Source organism: Mastigoproctus giganteus, chromosome 8 (assembly GCF_048544385.1).
Source record: "Mastigoproctus giganteus isolate SK-2022 chromosome 8, ASM4854438v1, whole genome shotgun sequence".
Lineage (NCBI taxonomy): Eukaryota > Metazoa > Arthropoda > Arachnida > Uropygi > Thelyphonidae > Mastigoproctus > Mastigoproctus giganteus.
In genome coordinates, this window is record NC_143582.1 from 43160498 (window position 1) to 43183927 (window position 23430).

General features: G+C 37.7%; 1 protein-coding gene across 3 annotated transcripts in view; it reads left to right on the top strand.

Annotated features, from left to right (window-relative positions):
* Positions 1-3104: 3104 nt before the first annotated feature.
* LOC150081492 (glyoxylate reductase/hydroxypyruvate reductase-like) overlaps positions 3105-23430 on the top strand; it is a 240693-nt gene continuing 220367 nt past the window's right edge. Inside the window, exon 1 of one of the 3 annotated variants that reach the window (XM_090379326.1) lies at positions 3105-3205. In XM_090379326.1, coding sequence (XP_090235452.1) covers positions 3180-3205 — 26 coding nt within the window. In that variant the 5' untranslated portion in view covers positions 3105-3179. Of the gene's footprint in view, positions 3260-23430 lie in introns of all 3 variants that reach the window. The other 2 variants (XM_090379328.1, XM_090379327.1) reach the window with 2 other exon arrangements.

A 23430-nucleotide genomic window follows, 5' to 3' on the forward strand; every position in this document is an offset into this window, starting at 1 on the left:
TCTCTTCTTTTTGAAATTTTCATTAATTAAGTAGGGGCCCGAACATGTTCTTTGGCTCCAGGCCCGAAAAAGGGTAGCTACGTTACTGCTGAGAAGGCAATAATTCAAATTGAGGAAAGACAGTTGTAGGAGAGATGTGCTGAAGTTTGCCTTTAGCCAGCGGGGGAATTCGGAGTTTTTTTTTTTTTTTTTTCTGATGGTGCATAAGCTTGCTTTCTCGCACCGTGTGCCTCTACTAATGCTAAGATAACAAACAGCTGATACAGAATAGCCTCGTTCTCAACATTCAATTTGAGAGTGAAATTTTTGTTTAATAATAATATTATTATTATTATTATTAGCTATATGGTACAAGGAAGCCTGAGGCGTATGCTGTACCAGGAGAGAGAGAGAGAGAGAGAGAGAGAGAGAGAGAGAAGTAAAAGGAAATCACCAAGAAAGAGAAGAATCGTGATAACCAGCTCAGGACCCTGGGTGAGCCAATCCCATACTCTCCTGATGTGAGCCCCTGTGGAATATATTTATAGGTTGCATGTTGTTTCAGCTATAAATTACGAAACTTAAGAATATCAGTGCAAGATGCATGTCTTAAGACATCCAAGTATTTTTATCTTAAACTACAATATCATATTTAGGCGCGTTTGCTTTAGAGTTTTCTTTAGTCTTTTATCTGGTAGTCCGGGGTATACCCATGTATTTTAACCAACATGACGATAGCATGCACCACAGAGTAGTAACATCTCTTACTTCTCTGTGGCATGCTTGTTATTTGGTTTTTAGGAGCATTAGCAACCAAGGCCATGTTGCTCCGGCATATGCCGTGGTCATTCCCTGACCTTTCCGCATCCTCCGTATTTGGTGGTTATGGGCTCGAACCCCTGTCTAATCAAGAAGCGTGTGCTACGCACTGCTGCTCCTGCCCACCTGACTACGGAGGCGCCCTGTGCCATGCACTGCAGAAATGCAGTGGTCTCAGACAGTTTTTAAATTCTGTATAGTGGGATCAACTGACGATGTTACCAACAGTAAATTCTAAGTGGTAAGCATTGAAGGAATTAATCGTGGATGCTACTAAAAGTTTCATACCTATTAAGAAATATTGTTCAAGGTTTAGGCCTAAATGGTTATCAAATGAACTAATGAGACTCGTAATTTATATGCATGGGATGCATATAAATTATCAAGCAACTCAGAAGCCTATGGCAGATATAAGCTAGTCTGTAATCAGGTCACAAAGGAAATTAGGCAGGCGAAGGCAGATTACGAGAAATCCTTGGCAAAAGATGCTACGAAAAACAGCAAGGATTTCTTTACTTATATGAACTCTAAAAGGAAGGGGATGAATCTGATTGGTCCACTTGACATCGATGGTTCGACTGTTGATGATTCTGCTCAGATAGCAAACAAACAGAATGAGTATTTTGCATCTCCATTCACACTTGAGGAATTATTAAGGTTTGAAAATGGTAGAAGGTTATCAAATTGTACAAGGGTACTTAATGATTTTGTAATAACTGAGAGCAAAGTGGAGGAGAAATTGTTGAAGTTAAACATAAGAAAAGCACCTGGGGTGGATGGGATCTATCCAGTTATATTAAAGGAGGCGGCAAAGCAACTAAGCAAACCCTTAGCCATAATTATGAAAGCATCCTTGGAGTCAGGGGAGGTTCCCACGGACTGGAGATGTGCAAATGTATCCCAAATTCACAAAGGAGGATCGAAGGGTGACACGAGTAATTACAGGCCAGTTAGTTTAACTTCTGTTCTGGGTAAAATAATGGAGTCACTGGTTAAAGATGCAATTCAGGATCATCTAGACAAGACTGCAGCCATAATTCAGACACAGCATGGGTTTGTTAAGGGAAAGTCTTATCTGACAAATTTGAAATGTTATTATGATGTGGTTACAAAGGAACTGGATGCAAAAAATAATTTTGTTATCATATACTTGGATTTCAGGAAATCTTTTGACACTGTTGTGTACGGAAGACTATTGTACAAATTGGAGCAGAATGACATTAAGGGTAAGTTGCTACAATGGATAAAAGATGGTTAAGTGGGAGAAGACAGAGGGTGGTAATCAATGGGTGCTGCTCTTCGTGGACTAATGTTATTAGTGGAGTCCCACAGGGTTCGGTGTTGGGTCCACTGTTGTTTTGTATATTTATCAATGATATTGATGAAGGTATATCAGGCTTAGTGTCGAAGTTTGCAGATGATACAAAAGTTGGCATGGTTGTTAATGACAGTAATGGCAGTGCGCTACTGCAACAGGATCTAGATAATTTGGGCAGATGGGCTAAGAAGTGGCAACTGAAGTTTAACCTTGACAAATGCAAAGTACTGCATATGAGTATAAATTACCCGAGAGAAAAGTACCAACTGTGTGGTTCTACACTTAAGGTGGTAGAAAATGAAAAAGACCTGGGAGTAATTGTGCAGTCAGATATGAAGTTTTCTGAGCAATGCAGACAGGCTGCCAGGGAAGGTCATCATGGGGTTTTGTCAATGATATATAGGAATTTTGCTAGCAGGGAGAAGGAGGTGATTATCCCTCTGTATAAGGTAATGGTTAGGCCACGCCTTGAGTACTGCGTACAGGTCTGGAGGCCTCATTTTAGGAAGGATATAGATTTCCTTAAGCGTGTACAAAGAAGGGCACCAAGATTGGTGAGGGGATTGAAGGGATCCTCTTACCAAGAGAGGCTAAAGTTCTGCAAATTGCAGTGGCTGGAGACAAGGTACCCGCGCGGTGATCTGATTGAGGTGTATAAGGCCTTGAATGGGTTAAGCACGCTGAATTCTGATGAGATCCTTCCACTTGTTCAGATTACGAACCTAAGGGGGCATAAATTCAAATTAAGAAAAAGCAGATGTAGAATAGATGTGCTGAAATTTGCCTTTAGCCAGCGGGTGGTTAATTGCTGGAACAAACTTCCCTCTGTCGTTGTGGAAGTTGATAGGTTGAATAAATTTAAGGAGGAACTGGACAGGCATTTGGAGGGAATGGTGTGATTTTTTTTTTTTTTTTTTGGCTCATGCTGCATAAGCTCATACACTTGCTTTTTTGCATCACATGACACTACTACTACTACATCATTATACGAGAGTAAAGTGGTGACATCCTGTGCATATGTGGTGCTGTTTCATAGTTTGATAACTAAATTCGATAATTTCTTATGTTTTGTGGATTACCTAAAGTTCGGTATGTTTTCGTTTAGTGTCTGGTATATCTCTTCAGCGTGCGTTGAAAAATAAAGTAAAATAAATTCAATTTTTTTATTGATATTAATGTAACTGAATAAAAAAAAATGGTTTTGTTAAAAAAAGTGGTGACGAAATTTTTTTTTTTATATATAGCATTACCAAATTGAAAGGATTGGGATTGCATGTTGTGGGATTAAATCAGCACCCTCTGAATAATATTCAATGAATGTTGATTAAATCCTAATGGTACCACAAAAGTGAATCCTCCGAAAACAACAGTTTTTTTGTTTTTTTTTAAACTTTAACAAAACTTGTAAACTTTAAGCCATTTTATTTATTTATTTTTTGTGATGAAATGTTTTTGCATGCACCAAGTTTAATGTTTAATTTATTGTATTTTTTATCCATAATCAGGCACATTGATGATTGTTAATCCAATGAGTGCATGCTTGCCTGCAATTTTAAATCATCAAGAAATAATATACATTTTTGATCCACCTTAATTTTCAATCTATTATGAAGACAACCACGAAAAACCCATTTGTTTTTATATTCCAAACATATTTTTAATAAATTTTTGAGAATAAAACCCCTTTTTCACCTGTCATCAAGTGAATACAAATCAAAAAACCCCATTTGCTTCAACATTTGGACTGCCAGCCTGTAAATAATAGGAGCACCTCTGCATGAAATGTAAAAAGGAACAGTTGGATTATAGATGATGCTTTGTCATAAAACCAGAATACATTACTGATTGGAGGAAAGTATGTTGTCAATAATTGTACACAAAATATGACACTTAACCAGTGATTATTAAAGCCCTATCAGGTCTTCTCAATGATGACTGTTGCACATGGCTAGGAACCCTCAAACACATTTATGGGACTACCCAAATTCATACCAGTTCTTAAGGCATATGGGGTTATGGCTTCTGGGGCACTGTGTGAGTATCAATTAATACAACCCATTGGCTGTGCTGCCCCTCACTCCTTGATGGTCTGCTAGGTTATCTCACTCCCCTTCTCCAGAGTGCTACGTAATGAATATTTTTGTGCATAATCTGTCCTTTGTCTAACCACATCTAGGGCTTGATTAACATCACAGCAGCATTTATCAACTACAGCATGCTCTGAAGGGAGCTTCCTCCTTCAGCAGCTCGCACATCAAGGATCTCCACCTTTTGGACAGTCTTTAAAAGAATGGTCTCGCCCACCACAGTGCCCACAGAAGATGTCACTCTTACAATGTCGTGCCACATGGTTGTTGTTGTTATTTGGTTTTTAGGAGCATTAGCAACTAAAGCCATATTTCTCCGGGATATGCGGTGGTCATTCCCTGACCTTTCCGCATCCTCCGTATTTGGTGGTGACGGGGTCGAACCCCAGTCTAATCAAGAAGCGTGTGCTACGCACTGCTGCTCCTTCCCACCTGGCTACGGAGGTGCCTTGCCACATGGCTGAAGGTAATAGCACACCAGAGAATTGTGCCACAAAGTTATGTTGATTTGTCCCATTTTTTTATTCCTTGCCAACACTTGATCTGTTGAATGGATATGATCTTCAGGAATTTCAGTATCTTTAAAATTTCTACACCACAACTGGTCCATAAAATAATTGGGCACAAATGTGTCACTCAACACTTTTCTGTTTGCATGAAAATTAACAGAGATTTCTAAAACTTTCAGGGAAGAAATCATAGAAAGCATTTCCAGAGAGAGCTGCTGGGGGTTTCAGCTGTGTGAACAGAGTAGATGAAGAACACAAACTGGTGAATTATTGTTTGTGGCCCTGGGCACCTTCCATGGGGTTAAGTCAGAATATGCCATTTTTTCCTTATTTTTGTGTTAATACCTATCTCTTCCTACCCTATATATATAATTTTTGAATTACTGCTTTCTAACTTAATGGTAAATGCATTTAGATGTTGTGTAATTTTTACCCCATTCAGTTGTACAGGTTGCTGACAAACTGAATAAATATTTTCCAACTACATTCACACATGAAATTTTCTGGGGGTATTCTAGAAGTCTATCTAATTTTGATTGTGACTTAAATGATATGCTAACTGAAAGGAATTGGGAATAAGTCACCCGAGGGCTGATGGAATCTATTCAGTTATGTTAAAAGTAACAAATGAAGTAATCAAACCTTTAGCTTAATAATGGGAGCATCCTTGTATTCAGATGATGCAAATGTCCTATTCACAAAGGAAGAGGGAGAATGAAAAAGTGAGACGACTAATTACAGACCTTATAAACTTGGCTTATTTTCCAGAGAAAATAAAATAGATCAGTATTTAAAGAAGCAGTGCAAGATTATCTTGATGGGAATGCAGTTATACGCTATTCAGTTGATTAGCTCCATGATCCATTCCGGGTAAAATAATGGAGTCACTGGTTAAAGATGCATTACAGGATCATTTAGACATGACTGCAGCAATAATTCAGACAGGATGGATTTATTAAGGGGAAGTCTTGTCTGACAAATTTGATTGGATACTATAATATGGTTACAAAGGAACTGGATGCAAAAAATAATTTTGATATCATATACTTGGATTTCAGGAAAGCTTTTGACACTATTACACATGGAAGACTACTGTACAAATTGGAGGGGAATGGTATTAAGGGTAAGTTGCTATAATGGATAAAAGGGTGGTTGAGTGAGAGAAGACAGAGGGTGGTAATCAATGGACACTGCTCTTCGTGGACTAATGTTATTAGTGGAGTCCCACAAGGTTCGATGTTGGGCCCACTGTTGTTTTGTATATTTATCAATGATATTGATGAAGGTATATCAGGCTTAGTGTCGAAGTTTGCAGCTGATACAAAGGTTGGCAGGGTTGTTAATGACAGTAATTGCAGTGTTCTACTGCAACAGGATCTAGAAAATTTGGGCAGAGAAGTGACAACTGAAGTTTAACATTGACAAATGCAAACTACTGCATATGAGTAGAAGTAACCCCAGAGGAATGTACGAACTGTGTGGTACTATACTTAGGGTGGTAGAAAATGAAAAAGACCTGGGAATAATTGTGCAGTCAGATATGACTGCACAATTATTCCCAGTCAGTCATGGGGTTTTGTCAATGATATACAGGAATTTTGCTAGCAGGGAAAAGGAGGTGATTATCCCTTTGTATAAGGCAATGATTAGGCCACACCTTGAGTACTGCGTACAGGAGGTCTCATTTTAGGAAGGATGTAGATTTGCTTGAGCATGTACAGAGAAGGGCAACAAGATTGGTGAGGGGAATAAAGGAATCCTCTTACCAAGGGAGGCTTAAGTTCTGCAAATTATAGCGGCAGGAGACTAGGCACCTGCGAGGTGATCTGATTGAGGTGTATAAGGTCTTGAATGGGTTGAGCATGCTGAATTCACAAATATTTCCAAATATTTGCTGAAATTACGAACCTAAGGGGTCATAAATTCAAATTGATGAAAGACAGTTGTAGAATAGATGTGCGGAAATTTGCCTTTAGCCAGTGGTGGTTAATTGCTGGAACAAACTTCCATCTGTCATTGTGGAAGTTGGTAGCTTAATAAATTCAAGGAGGAACTGGACAAACATTTGGAGGGAATGGTTGTGTGAATTTTTTTTTTTTGGTTGATGCTGCATAAGCTCATAAGCTTGCTTTCTTGCATCACATGCCACTATTACTATATGATATGGTAACAAAGCAACTGGGTGCAAAAAATAAATTTATTTTGACATCATATTTGTACATTTTAAGGAAGCCTTTTTGATACTCTTCCTTATTGAGCTGCAAGTTAGAGCAATGTGGCATTGGGGGAATGCTGCTGCTATGGATAAAGGGATTGTTGAGTGGCATGAAATGGTGGTTATTTACAGTGGTGAGCTGTGTATATTTTAACAATGGGCTCACAGTTTTTGTGACTTTCTACTGAGTAAATTTGATCGGTCACTGAAGTGAAGTCATCCGCGGCTTCCACCAGTGGCACTTCACATGCTCGCGCTACTAGTAGTGTGATTAGAGCGTGTGACACATTTTTTGTGACCGGTATGATAACTCGAGTCGGGCGGCTTATTATCCCTTTAACCATGCATATAAGAGAATGTGTAAAACGTTCCTACATCTATCTTAAAAAAAACTAAAAACCTTAAAAACCTGGTCATCATGCCTCGCCTTACGATGATAACTGGATACCACAGTGTCTGGAGTTCTAACTTTTTAGAATTTTTGAATAGTATGATGTCACAGTCATGCTTTCTGAATCATACTACTGCAGTAAGTAAGTATGATTGCAACAATACAAATATTTGTCAACAATTTCTTTTTTCGTCTCGCATTTTCGTTACATTCCATTGTTAGGTGCCCCTAAGAGCTGCGTATGTCGCTTCAACTACAAGATTTGTGCTGTTTTACAGAGACACTTAGATACGTTACAGTCACGAGTATCTCGTACTTTAGTTATCATAAATCCATTGTATCTTATCTTCCAGAAATTATGAAAATCTATGAATGATGAATAAAATAATTGCAATAAAAAGCTCTTTTATTTTGTAATCAATATGTACAATCAAAATACCTAAAAGAAATGTGAAGGATGTTTTACATAAACCATCTATCACGCGTGCTCAGCACATGCGCAACTTTTTTATTCGTCTTTTTTTAACAACTAGGGAAATATAATGGATGCATTTTTTTCATGATAAAATTTTAATATTATGAATAAAAAATAACATGAAATATTTTTCATATCACAAATAACATAAAAACTATCACAAAACATTCCACAATATAAAAATAAATATTACATAAAAAACAAACTTTCTAGAAAAAGTACACAAAAAAAATCACAGATTACATGAAAAAAAATTATTTCACAAATATTCAAGAAAAATTTATTCTAAAAATTGCCATATAGAATTTACTTCTTTATTAATATTTGTTGTTGATCATCTGTTTTGCTCAATAGCTTAGTGATGATTACAGAGGAATGATTTGACATAACGATCTGGATCAAATTGAAGCAATGGTTTTCCATTTAGATGTATGGTCATCATAATCTGCAACATGTTTAATTTACACAATATTATTGATTACGCTAAAAGTTCACTCAGCTTCAGCACTGCTAATTGCAATGGTTTCAAAGATATTTTCTGGTTTTCTTAATTGAAAAGGTAATTTAACTCGATTTTAAATATAAACTGTCTTCGACAAAATCTTTAAAATCATTAATTTTTATTTCATATTTTATCAGAAAACTTAAATTTCTTATTCAGTTTTCACCGTCCTGCCACTGAGACGAAAGTTCTTTCACATTCCATGATTTCGGGTAGCATATGTTTAAAATTTCTTTCAATAGTATCATTATTTTCTTTATTTAATTTAAAATCACCCTGTTGCATTAATAACTTATCTTTAAGGATAAAACAATGCATTTAATAACTTGTCATGAGGTAATTTTTTTTTACTTTCGATTTTTATTCCTTCAAATTCTTTCCACTTCAACATGCTCCCAATTTTAGATTCATAATTTCCTTCAGAATTTTTCAAATTAACAATAGCATTGATAGTTCGAATAATTAATTTATATGCTTTTACCATTGTCATTCTGTAAAGCTTCTGAAAGGTAAGAGAGCTCCTGCAGGATGTCAGTCATTAGTGCTAAATAGTTAAGAAATTCCAAATTTAAAAGTTGATTTAATAATCTGGAATATTTAACTCCTGATTCAAAATGTTTGCATAAAGCGGGATAATTCCTCCAATCCACAATTGCCGTCCGCAAGCTACAAGCTGCTCATCGTGGCCGGAACACATGACCGATCTTTATAGTTTATACATACATCAAGTTCTTTAGTAATCATCCTTAATTCGCACTAGTTTTTTGGAGATTGGTGATAATTTTTTTTAAAAATTATTGCCTGTATGCCATTATATATTAGAACATTTTCGACACAGTGAAGGTCTAGACAAAGCTTCAGAATTTGCCAACGTTTCATCTTCGTAAAGTTTATATAGTATCTTAGTTGCCTCATTCCCCCCCCTACATTGCTACTCTTACTAATTCTTTGAATACAGTGCAAAATGTCGGAATCATGCGGATATTAGCTACTGTGACCATGTAAACATAGACAGGAGAAATTTACTGAAAGGCATGGATCACTCACTTCTCTGAAAAACATATGCCCGTTTGTCGAACCACAACACAGGTTGTGGTTCCCCTTTACTCCGAGAATCTTCTTAATCCTCTGACTGGCTATGGAAAGCATATTGACTAGCGCGACTTCTCGGTATGTGAACTGCATAAGTTTTATGGACACCACTAACATTCTGAAACGGTAATCCCTTTTACCCTTAATTTGCACTTTCAAATTACCAAGGGGAATCAAAAAAATTCACTATAAAGAAGTTCTTTAAACAGAGGTCCGACTCTAATTAAATAAAAAATGAAGCAATTTTAAAATACATAACCGATCGATTGTACCATTAAAATGCTGGGAATGGGGCCCTGTTCGTCCCACTTTAGTTTCGGCTCTGGATACTCAATAATTGCATTCAGAATTTCATTTGTAAAATAAATGATTGTCTCAACAATGGGCTCGCAAATTTTCAAAAAAAATGACAATGGGTTCGCAAATTTAAAAAAAAATAACAATGGGCTCTCACAAGCCCACTATAGCTCACCACTGGTTATTTATGGCTGTTTGCTGTTCGTGGACTAATGTTATGAATGTGATTGATCCCTGTTTCAGTGTTTGGCTGCTTACAGTCATAGTTAATGACAATGATGTAGTATTAATGGCAAATGATGCAAGAAAGCAAGTTTATATAGCATCAGCAAAAAAAAAAACAATTCATCCATCCGTACCCTCCAAAAATTTGTCTAGTTCTCCCTTGAATTTATTCAACCCACCCACTTTCATAACAACAGATCCAACAATCAGCCACCTGCTAGCTGAAGGCAAACTTCTACACGTCTCTCCTGCAAACATCCTTTCATGTGTAGTCTCAGCAAGTGGAAGAATACCATTAACATTCAACTTACTCAATCCAGTCAAGAGTTTAAACACCTCAAGATGCTGCAATTTGCAGAACTGAAACCTTTCTAGGTAAAAGCGCCCATTTGTTCCCTTCACCAATCTGATTGCCCTTCTCTGCACCCGTTCCAGTAGACCTACATCCTTCCTAAAGTGAGTCCTCGAGACCTGTATATAGTACTCAAGATGCAGCCTAACCATGGCCTTATACAAAGGGATAATCGCCTCCTTATCACTGCTAGCAAAGTTTCTGTATATCATTGACAAAACCACTTGAGCTGTCCTGGCACCATATCTAACTGCAAATTACAAAATGTTTCAAAGTTTTAAGTGTTACTATTGCACAACATTGAGAGCTAGTGCTCTGAAACTTGGTATACATAGTTACTTTTGGCAGAGAATGCAAAACGTTTGGTGTCCAGGCTCAAAAACCTTCACATTTTTTACAATGCAGTCTAAAACTGACACCAAAAATTTGTCACGACAAATTTAAGCAAGACTTTTGAAAGTCATAACTTTGAAATAAAAACCTTTGGTACCTTCTTCTTTGGGCATTCCATTTAACATCTGCATGAATTCAGCCCAACTAAATATGAGCTCTTATACTTGTTTGCTGGCTGAGATATTTTCCTTCAAAGATAGACTCAAAATTTGACCTATCTTTAGGGGCAAATATCTTAATGTGGGACACCTTCAGTTCTCTTGTTTTTGCCACCAATGGAAAGAGTAGGTTTTAAGCAACAAGAATCGTGGTTTTTCAGTTTTGTGTCTTGCTACTTAAGGCCTAAAAAAAATGGCCTTAAACAATTTATATTTTACACATAATATTTGTATACTTATTTGATGGTGAAGTTGCACATCTCAATAAGGACAGAACTATTGCATTAACAAGCGTGAAATTTTCTGAAATTACTCTGCCCTTTGGTTTAAGGATGCACAAAAAGATCTGTATTTTTTACAATGGGGGTGCAAATGGCAAAAAAAGAAATTGCATGGGTTTCTTTAGTGCAAGTTCCCAAGCCTGAAAAGTGGTCTTTATTCAGGATTCCAAGCATAAAGATGATGTTCTATTGGTTTCTAAGCTTGAAAGAAGTTATAACCGCAACAAAATTTATTTAAAACACAATACAATTTGAAATAAGCGAGTGTGTGTGAAAATATTGAATTACTGCTTCGTAATGGACTGGAATTTTATATTAGTGGTTGATATTACTACTTCAGGCAAGCTATATTGTCGTCCCATTGTTGTTGTTTTTGGTGTGGAAGATTGGCAATAATTTGTTGTTCAGGAATCCAGCAGACATCTTGTCTAGCAGGCCAGTGAAATGAGAGAGCTGCTCCATGAGGATGCATAAAATTTACCAATACATCATGTTCTTCAAATGAAATTTCACAAATATTTCCAATCCACCAATTATTGTCATAAATACAGGCAATGTATTGGCTGGGTTGTAAACTAACAATTGGCCCTAATTGAATATTGGTTTCACTAGTCTGATCTACATGAGCTACAAATGATGATGGCCTGCCATTTGATACTCTGGAAACACGAATCTGTCTTGCATCAATAGGAATGAAGTGATGATTTTCTCTTGTTCCAGCAATAGTATAACCATCTATGAATCTTTTCTCTTGAAATGGCCTTACTTGCTCAATTTCCTCTTGAGAAATAAAACAGAATTTTATTCCAGTCACACGCTTGTCACAAAATTCAAACATGTTTTTTGGTGTCCGGATTTGGTTTTAAATTGGGCATTGGAGACTTGCACGTGCTGCCAATTGTTTTATTGTTCCACCAATTCCATCACATGGGGACTTGCCATGGCTAGTGTTTTTCCAGGTATGGCCATGATTTCTTCTTCTGCTTTAAGTTTTCTAGCTTTCTTGACCATTCTTTCTGAGACACTAAACTCTTCCATTGTTTTCTTAATGGACCAACTAACTGGAGCTAGTGTTAATATTTGAAGTTTTTCTGAATGAATTGATACCATCAACTTTTCTTCCAATTCTTTCAGCAACTTATTGTAATCTAAGCAATTTGCACACTGATGACTTGCACTTGGCTCCATGATGTCATTTGGATCCAAGCCACCAATAGATGCAGTTTTACCGGCAATTACATCTTGTACTTGACTTGTTTTCCTTTTGGTATAGCCTTGTGAGTCTTAGCCATTTGCTGAAATTTCAGAGGAGAAATACCAATAGCCATCAAACTTGTGTTCAACCTTTCAATCACATGCATTTTGTCATCATTGTCTGATCCAGATGAAGTTGATGTTCCTGTTGCTGCTTTTCGGCTGTTAGACTCTTTTCAGCATGATGGGCACAGCTTCTAGCCTGGTTTTATGTCTACCTTTGTTAGGTCTTTCAGGTAGTCTGCCATTGACAAATCAATTGGTTGTAAATTTTTTTTCACTATATGATTTTTCTTCTGAAAAGGATTGCAACATGAACGCTGCAAAAATTCAAATTTTGTCAAAAGCAAAGCTTCATGATGTATACAAATTGTGTCTTCTTCACCCAGTTTTAATCCACAGCGTCGACCTATCAGCTATTGTTCTTCAAATTCTTTAAATAATTTTAACCCAGTTTTGCATGTATATGATAGCACATGACATTTAGAATTATCCATATGACTGATTGTGCATGTCAAGCTTATCTACAGCAAAATCTGATTCTATGGCTTTCATGCATTGACTAAAAGTGGACGTTTCCACTTATTAGTCAGAAATAAATACAAAAAAAGTATAAATAGCTGATATTAATAACAGCATGGTTCAAATATCAGCTATTTATACTTTTTTTGTATGATTCTAGAATATTCTAAAGTTCTAGAATGTTCATCAGTTTTTTGGAATTCAAGAATGATCTAGATTATTCTATAATTCTTGGATATTCATCTAGAATATTCCAGAATTCTAGAATATACTCCATTTCTAGATTATTCTAAACATTAGGCAGGATTAAGGAAGTGTTTTGCAACAAAAACGATCTCATAAAATAACAATATGGCACATAAAACTAATTGATGTTTAGGCTTAATTTTAGGTCCTTAGTGCAAAGACACAAAACAGATAAACAATGATCCTTGTAGCCAAAACTCTGCTCTTTCCAGTTGTGGCAAAAACAAGAGAATTGAAGGTGGCCACATTAAGATATTTTCCCCTTAAGATAGTTCATTAACTTTCAGATTTTAAGTCAATCTTTGAAGGAAAATATCTCAGCCAGAAAAACAAGTATAAGAGCTGATATTCAGTTAGGCTGAATTCATGCAGTTGGTAAGTGGAATGTCCAAAGAAGAAGGTACCAAAGGTTTTTATTTCAAAGTTATGACTTTCAAAAGTCTTGCTTAAATTTATCACGACAAATTTTTGGTGCCAGTTTTAGACTGCATTGTAAAAAATGTGAAGGTTTTGGAGCCTGGACACCAAAAGTTTTGCATTCTATGCCAAACTTCAACTAGGTATACCAAGTGTCAGAGCACTACCTCTCACTGTTATGCAACAGTAACACTTAAAATTTTGAAAATTTTTTGTGATTTATTCTGCATAACACAAGTGACCTCCTCAAAAAAGGTGCTGGTGCCTCAAGCATACTATATTTTGAACTGAAATTTTGCACAGCTTCATTTGAAACCTGTTTAAACATCTACACCAAGTTTCAACAAAATTGAAGATGGTCAAGCAAGGACCCCCTAGACCACTTGACATGAGATGATACCATATACAGTACTTTGCATTTGTCAATGTTAAATTTCAGCTGTCACATCTCAATCTATCTGCCCAGCTTTTCTAGATTCTATTGCAGCAGCGTGCTGTCATTACTGTCATGAGATGACAGTTTTGCCAACCTTTGTATCACTGCAAACTTGGACATTAAGCCTGTTATACTTTTATCAATATCATTGATAAATATAGAAAACAATGATGGTCCCAACACAACCTTGGGGACTCCACTAATAAAATTAATCCACGAAGAGCAATGTCCATTGATTACTACTCTCTGTCTTCTTCCACTCAACCAACCTTTTATCCATAGCAGCAACTTTCTCTTAATGCTATACTACTCAATTTGTACAGCAGTCTTTTATTAGTAAATTAATAAGAGGAGTTTACCTCAATATAGTACGTGGAACACTTCCGTATGATACCCTCCAGTCTTTTATGTGCAACAGTATCAAAAGCTTTCCTGAAATCAAATTACACTGTATATGATATCAAATTTATTTTTTGAATCCAGTTCCTTTGTGAATATCGTAGTATCCAATTGGTCAGGCAAGATTTCTCATGCTGTGTCTGAATTATAATTTCAGTCTTGTCTGGATGATCCTGCATTGCTTTTTTAACAAGTGATTCCATTACTTTTCCTTGAGTAGAAGTTAAACTAATAGGTCTGTAATTACTCATGTCACCCTTTTAATTCCCTTTGTGAAGTGGGGATATATACACCTCCAGTCTGTGGGGACCTCCCCTGAATCCAAACATGCTCTCATAATTATGACTATGGGTTTGCTTACTTCCTTTGCTGCCTCTCTTAATATAACTGGATAGATCCCAGGTGCCTTTCTTATGTTTAACTTCAATTTCTTCTCCACTTTCCTCTCAGTTATTCCAAAGTCATTTAGCTCCCTATTAGTTTGATAAACTTCTGGCCTCCACTTCTCTACAGAATTCCTCATGTGTGTGCATAGATACAAATTACTCATTCAGTTTGTCAGCTACCCAAGCAGGATCATCAACAATCGAACCATTGATAGCAAGTGGACCAATTTATTTCCTTCTTTCTGGAGTTTATATAAGTAAAGAAATCTTTGCTGTCTTTCTTTGCATCCTCTACCAAAGATTTTTCGTAACCTCCTTTTTGACTTTATTACGGAGTAGCTTATATCTACCATAGGCTTCAGTGTCACCTGATAATTTATATGCATCCCATGCATTTTTTTTTTCTGCCACAAGTCCCATTACTTCATCTGACATCTATATAGGCCAAAACCTTGAACAGTATTTCTTTGTTATGAAGAACCTAGTAGCTTCCAAGATTAATTCCTTGAATGCTTGCCATTTAGAATTTACTGTTGGTCCCACTGTATAGAATTTAAAAAATGTCTGAAACCAATTACAGTCGCCTTTATGAAAGCAAAAACCCTTCCCTTTACCCCTGATGGTAGTTACATCTTTAAGTAAAACCCCACATCACTACACTGTGATAACTGCCACCTAGTGGTTCTTTTATCTGCAGATTTGTAATGCATGAATAATCACTGCTGATAATCAGATCAAGAGTATTGCTCCTTCTGGTTGACTCTCAAACATGCTGCTGTTGAAAACAGTTATCCAGTAAATCCACAAAAGTCTTGCTAGTGTGTGAGTGACCAGCCTACAAGTTCCAGTTGATATCCAGTCAAAACCCCCAATTATGAGACATTCTGATTTACTGGCCCACTCTATTTCCCTGTCTGGTATAGTCATCACAGTCATTAGGCCTATAACACACTCCTGCTCCCAATTTTGTTTTTCCAGTGATTATATCACAATAAACTGATTCAGCTTTGTACTTATCACCCATGTCAACTGGATGCATCAACTGGATGCACTGCCTTAGATTTTGTGTTTCCTAACTAACAGCATAATCCCTCTTGCCTTCTATTCATTCTGTCCTTTGTGTACACATTGTACTCTCAAAATTCAAATTTTGTATTCTTTATATCCATGTGACAGCATGTCTCTGATGTCTCAACAATATCTGCCTTTGATGTCTTGAGCAGCACTTCAAATTCATCAAATTTATTTGCTATACTCCTAGCATTGGTGTGCATGGAAGTATACATGCAACTGTTCTTTGTTCCATGATGACTCCCAGTAGTTCTAGAAATCCCTAGCACCTTGCTTTCCATGCTGCTGCTCATTCTAGTAGAAGCGGTTCAAGAATCATATCATTTTCACCTCTGCCTGTGGCCATTGTTAATCTGTTTGTCTGTATATTCCCAATATATTATTAGCCATATGGTGCAAGGAAGCTTGAGGCTTATGCTGCACTACAAAAAAAAAATTTTCTGAATTACCCAGAGAGAGTCAGAAGTAGAAGGGAATCAAGAAAGAGAAGAATGATGATATCCAGCTCAGAACCCTGGGTGTGCCAAACCCTTACTCACTAGATGTGAGCCCCTGGGGTTAATTATATATGCATTTGATTTATATCCAAATCTCCAGCTGCATTTTGTACTTACACTAAAGTTCACAACAGTTGTAAACAACTTATAAGTTTAAATTCAATTTTCAAAAGTAGAAACTTAGGAAACTTGTATCTTACCCAAGTGGTAGTTGTTTTTAGCCTTTTGACAAAGCTATTGGCCACAATTTCTCTTCATCCATATGTCACCTCTGGCACATCCAGATGGTTGTATTCTCAAACAAAAATACAGTTGACTTAATAAGATATTACTTTTCATCTAACTGTTTCATCAATGACCTTGAAAAGTCTATACTGAACACACATTTCATTTTCTTCCAACAGAAAAACAGAAGAATCTTGGTGCCAAGGAGTGTGCATGTCCTGATTACATTTCTTCACTTCTTTTTTGCACCAGAATTGACTTCTGTTTTCTGTTTTACTTGTTTATTCTGTTACCATTTTTCCTTCTGCATGTAAATTTATTCATATTCCATAATTTCCTAGACTTATATTAAATTCTTCCCTTCCAGTTATTATCATTCCATTGCACATATGTGAACTCTTTTCATGTAATGGAGATATCTTTCAAATGCCCTTATACTGTCTTGAAATCTTCCAATCATTAATGACTGCCAGTTTAGGTTATTCAGTCCCAATCTGTCAGAGAGATTTTGGTGTGCATATTACTCATCCTTGTACAAATTTGGTAGAAAAGTTTTGAGAAGTCCAGTGGCTCCCCTCAATCATGTTTGAAATAAGGTCTTCTAAACAAGCTTCCATCTTATGGTCTTCTTTCCGTCTCTCTTTTTGAAGTTGTGTAGCTGGTTTTCTCTCAGTTTGCACTTCAGAGGGATTTTCTTATCAGAAATTACCCCTTGATCTTTTTCATTGTTACTTTGAGTTTAGTATCACCCAAGCCACCTCTTTTGCAGCTTCTCTGGGATTACTGCTTTCCAAATGCAGTACCTTTCATTTATCACTGTTAAACCTTAATTGCTACTTCTCAGCCCATCTGCCTAATTTTTCTAGATTCTCTTGAAGTAGCATACCCTGATAATCACAGTTCCCACCTTTGTATCATCGGTGAACTTAGACATTAAACTTGAAATACCTAATGTTTATTAGGTATTTCAAGTTTTAATGTTTAATTAATTTAACATTAAAAATGGTATGGTGCCCAACACTGAACTCTGTGGAACTCCACTCATCACATTAGTCCATGAAGAGCAATGGTCATTTATAACCATTGCTTTCATCACATTAGTCTCAGAAGAGAAATGGCCATTTATAACCATTGATCTTCATCTCATTAGTCCACGAAGAACAGTGTGATTTATAACCACCTTTGTCTCCTACCACTTACTATCCAAAAAACTTTCCTAAATGCTAATGCCATATTTCTCCAGTTGTATATGCTTTATACGGTATCAAGGGCTGAAATCTAAATGTAAACTGAAATCTAAGTGGATGATGATGTCAGAATTATTTTTGCATCCAGTTTCGCTGTGACCATCTTATGTGAAGTGTGATCTCCCTTTAACAAACCCATATTGTGATTGCCTTATGATTCTACTCCTATCAAGATTTTTTTTTTTTTTTTTTTTGTTGTTGTTGGCGCATCAGCTTCTGTGGCCACATTGCACCTCCCAAGGTTTTTGCATTTTCTACTCTGATCCAAGCCCAAGGCGGGATTTGAACCCGCGACCTTTGGGTTGTCAGGCAGGCACTTTACCCACCCGGCTAGCCCTATCAAGATGAACTTCCATTACTTCTTCAACTGATGATTCCATTATTTTACCTGTCACACAGGTTAAACTGACAAGTCTATAGTTATTCACTTTTTTGAAAGGCGCGTCCGTAGCCAGGTGGGAAGGAGCAGCAGCAGTGCGTAGCACACGCTTCTTGATTAGACCGGGGTTCGAGCCCGTCACCACCAAATACGGAGGATGCGGAAAGGTCAGGGAATGACCACTGCATACCCCCGCAGCAATATGGCCTTAGTTGCTAATGCTCCTAAAAACCAAATAACAAACAAACAAACTTTTTTGAACCACCCTTGTGAATAGAAGATATATTTGCACATCTACAGGAACTTTCTCTGAATCTAAGGATGCTCTCATTATTATGGCAAAAGGTTTAACCACCACTTTTGCAGCTTCTCATAGTATTATTTGTTATTTTTTATTATTTTTTTTTTTTAGGAGCATTAGCAACTCCGTAGCCAGGTGGGCAGGAGCGTAGCACACGCTTTGTGATTAGATCGGTGTTCGAGCCGGTGACCACCATATACGGAGGATGCGGAAGGTTAGGGAATAACCACCGCATATCCCCAGCCCGGATAAAGGGTAAAGGTTGGCGTCAGGAAGGGCATCCGGCCGTAAAAATTTCATGCCAAAACAGTTAAAAAAAAAAAAAAAATGCCAACCTCATATATAATGGGAAAAACGCGAGGACAAAAGAAAAAAAAAAGCAGCTAAGGCTATATTGCTCCGAGGTTATGCGGTGGTCATTCTCTGACCTTTCCGCATCCTCTGTATTTGGTTTCTCATAGTATAATTGGATAGATTTCATCAATTGCACATGCTCAAGCTAATGGGAGTGCTGTGGCTCAGAGGAGAACTGAGGGGGGGGGGCAGTTGCCCTCTGAATCACAGCCTTTTAAAATGCACTGCTTGCATGATGTTTGTGGAGCAATTGGATACGGGACATGATATTGCCATGGGGGATGTGTGTGTGTGCGTGCGTGCGCGTGCGATGCAAGGAGTGTAACGAAATCAGGCGACAACTCAGCATTGTTATGGGCCTATATGAGAGCTTGAAGGACAAGGTGGATGCCTTCGAAGGATCTAAATTGAGGGGCCCATCACGCTCTCAGGCCATCAAGCTCTCAGCTGCCCACATCAACGCCAGAGCTTGCACTTGGTCATCACGAAACACAGGAATTCCTGGTCCCACAGGAATTAGTAGTTGTTGGTGACTCTATTGTCAGGGGAAATGGGGAACATGCTTTGTAAAAAGGATAGGTGGAACAGGACCAGGGTATGTCTGCCAGGGGCAAAGGTTGATGACGTTGTACAGCAGATATCATCTTTTAAGGGCACAAAATGTGATATAGTTGTACGTGTTGGCACTAATGATATTAAGAGTAGGAGACCGGCAGAATTACTTAACAAGTACAGGTCACTGTTGAAAAAAAAACCGTGAATTAGGGTTGAATTTGAAAGTGTCTGCAATTCTGCCAAGACACGATAGGAGGGAGTATATGATTAGAGCCTTGTCGATCAATTCGGCCCTGGAAAGATTGTGCAAGACTTAAGGGGTAGAATTTTTTTCAGCCTGGTCTGTACTTGTTAACAGGAGAGACTACTTCTACAGGGATGGGATTCACTTAAATAGAAAGGGTGCAAGAATATTTGCTGATGCTATCGAGGCAGTGTTAGGTGGGTCGGAAAACTGCTAGCTTGGGGGGATACAAGGACTAATAGATTAACAGTAGACACTGGCAGAGGTGAAAGTGATTCTTGCACTGCTTCTATTGAAATGAGCAGAAGCCTTGAAAACAAGATGCAGGATGTTTCAGAGACTGCTGGGAGTCATTGCGGTACAAGTAAATACATGGGTTGTGTTAGGGTAGCTAAGAATAGGAACAGGTGCATGTATACTTGCGTGTACACCAATTCTAGGAGTTTGGTAAATAAATTTGATGAATTTGAAGTATTGCTCAAAGCATCAAAGGCAGATATTGTTGGGATATCAGAGACGTGGTGTCACACAGATGTAAGGAATGCAGAACTGGAATTTGGAGAGTAAAACTTCAACAGAAAGGATAGACAAGATAGGAAGGGAGGAGGGGTTATGCTATTAGTTAAGAAACAAATAAAATCCAAGGAAGTGAAGTCAGTCGACATCGCTGGACAGTGCAGTGTTGAGTCAGTTTGGTGTGACATAAGCATTGGGAGATCAAAATTGAGGGTAGGAGTGTGCTATAGGCCTAATGACTCTGATGGGTATAATAAGAAAATGTACAGGGAAATAGAGTGGGCCAGTAAATCAGAGAGTCTTATAATGTGGAATTTTAATTTCTCAGATATTGACTGGAATTTTTGGGTTGGTCACTCACACACTAGCAAGGCGCTTTTGTGGATTTATTAGATGATTGTTTTCTACATCAGCATGTTCGGGAGGCAACTAGAGGGAGTCATATACTTGATTTGATTATCAGTAGTCATTCTTCATGCATTAAGAATCAGCAGATAAAGGAACCACTAGGTGGCAGTGATCACAGTGTGCTGAAGTGGGATTTACTCAAAGAGGTAACTACCATCAGAGGTAAAGGGAAGGGTTATTGCTTTCGTAAAGGCGACTACGATTGTCTGAGACAGTATTTAAATTCTATACAGTGGGACCAACTGATGATGTTACCAACAGCAAATTCAAAATGGGAAGCATTCAAAGAACTTATCTTGGAAGCTACTAGGCTTTATATACAAACTAAGAAATATTGTTCAAGGATTAGGCCTAAATGGATTTCAGATGAACTAATGAGACACATGGCAGAGAAGAAAAATGCATGGGATACATATAAATTAACATATGACACAGAAGCCTATGATAGATATAAGCTGGTCTGTAACCAAGTCACAAAGGAGGTTAGGCAGGCAAAAGCAGATTATGAGAAATCTTTCGCAAAAGGATGCAAAGAAAAACAGCAAAGAGTTCTTTACTTATGTAAACTCTAGAAGGAAGAGGATGAATCAGATTGGTCCACTTGATATCGATGGTTCAACTGTTCATGATCCTGCTCAGGTAGCTAACAAACTAAATGAATATTTTGCATCGACATTCACACATGAGGAGTTATTCAGCGAGGGAAATGCCAGAGGTGTATTCAACTCTGGCAGTAAGCTAGATAATCTTGTAATAACTGAGAGTAAAGTGGAGGAGAAATTGTTGAAGATAAACACAAGAAAGGCACCTGGGGTGGATGGGATCTATCCAGTTATATTAAAGGAGGCAGCAAAGGAAGTAAGCAAACTCTTAGCCATAATTATGAGACCTTCCTTGGACTCAGGGGAGGTACCCATAGACTGGAAATGTGCAAATGTGACCCCAATTCACAAAGGAGGATCAAAGGTTGACACAAGTAACTATAGAACTGTGAGTTTAACTTCTGTTCCAGGAAAATTAATGGAGGCACTGGTTAAAGAAGCACTGCAGGATAATCAAGACAAGACTTCAGTTATAGCTCGGACACAGCATGGTTTTGTTAAGGGGAAGTCTTGCCTGACCAATTTGATTGGATACTATGATGCAGTCACAAAAGAACTGGAAGCAGGGAATAGCTTTGATATTATATACTTGGATCTTAGAAAGGCTTTTGATACTGCTGCACATGGAAGACTGCCACACAAATTGGAGCAGTGTGACATTGGAGGTAAATTGCTGCTATGGATAAAGGGGTGGTTGAGGGGGAGAAAACAGAGAGTGGTAATCAATGAACACTGCTCATCGTGGAATAATGTTATTAGTGGAGTCCCTCAGGGCTCAGTGTTGGGTCCATTATTGTTTTCTGTATTTATAAATGATATTGATGATGGTATATCAAGCTTAATGTCCAAGTTTGCAGATGATACAAAGGTTGGCAGGGTTGTCAAGGACACTACTGACACTATGCTGCTGCAACAGGATCTGGAAAGGTTGAGCAGATGGGCTGAGAGGTGGCAAATGAAGTTTAACATTGACAAATGTAAAGTACTACACATGGGAAACAACAACCCCAGAGCAACGTATCAACTCTGTGGTACTACACTGACAGTGGTAGAGAATGAAAGGGACTTGGGGGTGGTTGTGCAGGCAGATATGAAGTTCTCTGAGCAGTGCAGACGGGCTGCAAGAGTAGCTCATGGAGTATTGTCAATGATATACAGGAATTTTTCCAGCAGGGATAAGGTGGTGATTATTCCCTTGTATAAGGCAATGGTCAGGCCACACCTAGAGTACTGTATACAGGTCTGGAGGCCTCATTTCAAGAAGGATGTAGAGCTGCTGGAACGAGTACAGAGAAGGGCAACAACACTAGTGAATGGAACAAAGGGTTGCTCTTACCAAGAAAGGCTTAAGTTTTGCAAATTACAGTGTCTGGAGACTAGGCACCAGCGAGGTGATCTGATAGAGGTGTATAAAGCGTTGAATGGATATCCAGTGTTATTCATACCTTTCCTTCTAGTGTTAATACATGCAATGAATTCAGTGTTGCTTTTTTTTTACACTCTTAGCCAAGGACATTTTGTAGTGTGCATAACTTGGTAACCCCTGTAACCTGATTATGCACTGGTTTGTGCTTACTGTAGGACTCTGTATTCCTTGATAATTTAAAATTATCCCATGGATTATTAACTCTGCTACCAAACTTAAAAGGGCGAAAGTAAAGAAAGCCAACACAAGATCGACGAGAAACACTGGATAATTTACTTGAAAAATTAGTTTCCTGATACAGCACTCTAGCGCTGCTCGTTCGGTAAACAGACGGTAAGTGTTATCAGTCTGGAGCAAAGTCGAGAACGATATATTGATTGACAGGTAGGCGTGGCAAACAATGTGCTGATTGGTGCGCGAACACAATACACGATAATATTGGGTTAGTACCATTTTGGTAGCACTCAGGAGCACTAATGGTAACTTGCCCTAATGAACGGTTTCCATAATGGTGAAAAAAGGTCAGGTTACCTCCATTTGAATCCCATGGGAGCTTGAAACCCTTCTGAAGTGAGTAGGTAACCTAACCTTTTTTCTTTAGAATCACAGTCATATTTAGAAATACATTCATAAAAAAATAAATTTTTTTATGACTGTATTTTTATTTTCTTGTTTAATAATATGCCCTAATGGTGAAAAAAGGTCAGGTTCCCTCCACTTCAATCCCATGGGAGCTTGCACCCCTCCCAAAATGGAGGGGGTAACCTAATCTTTTTTCTTTAGAATCATGTGGACTAGTGCATAAATTGTTTATTAACAAAATATTATTTTTGGTAATATCCAAATCTTGGG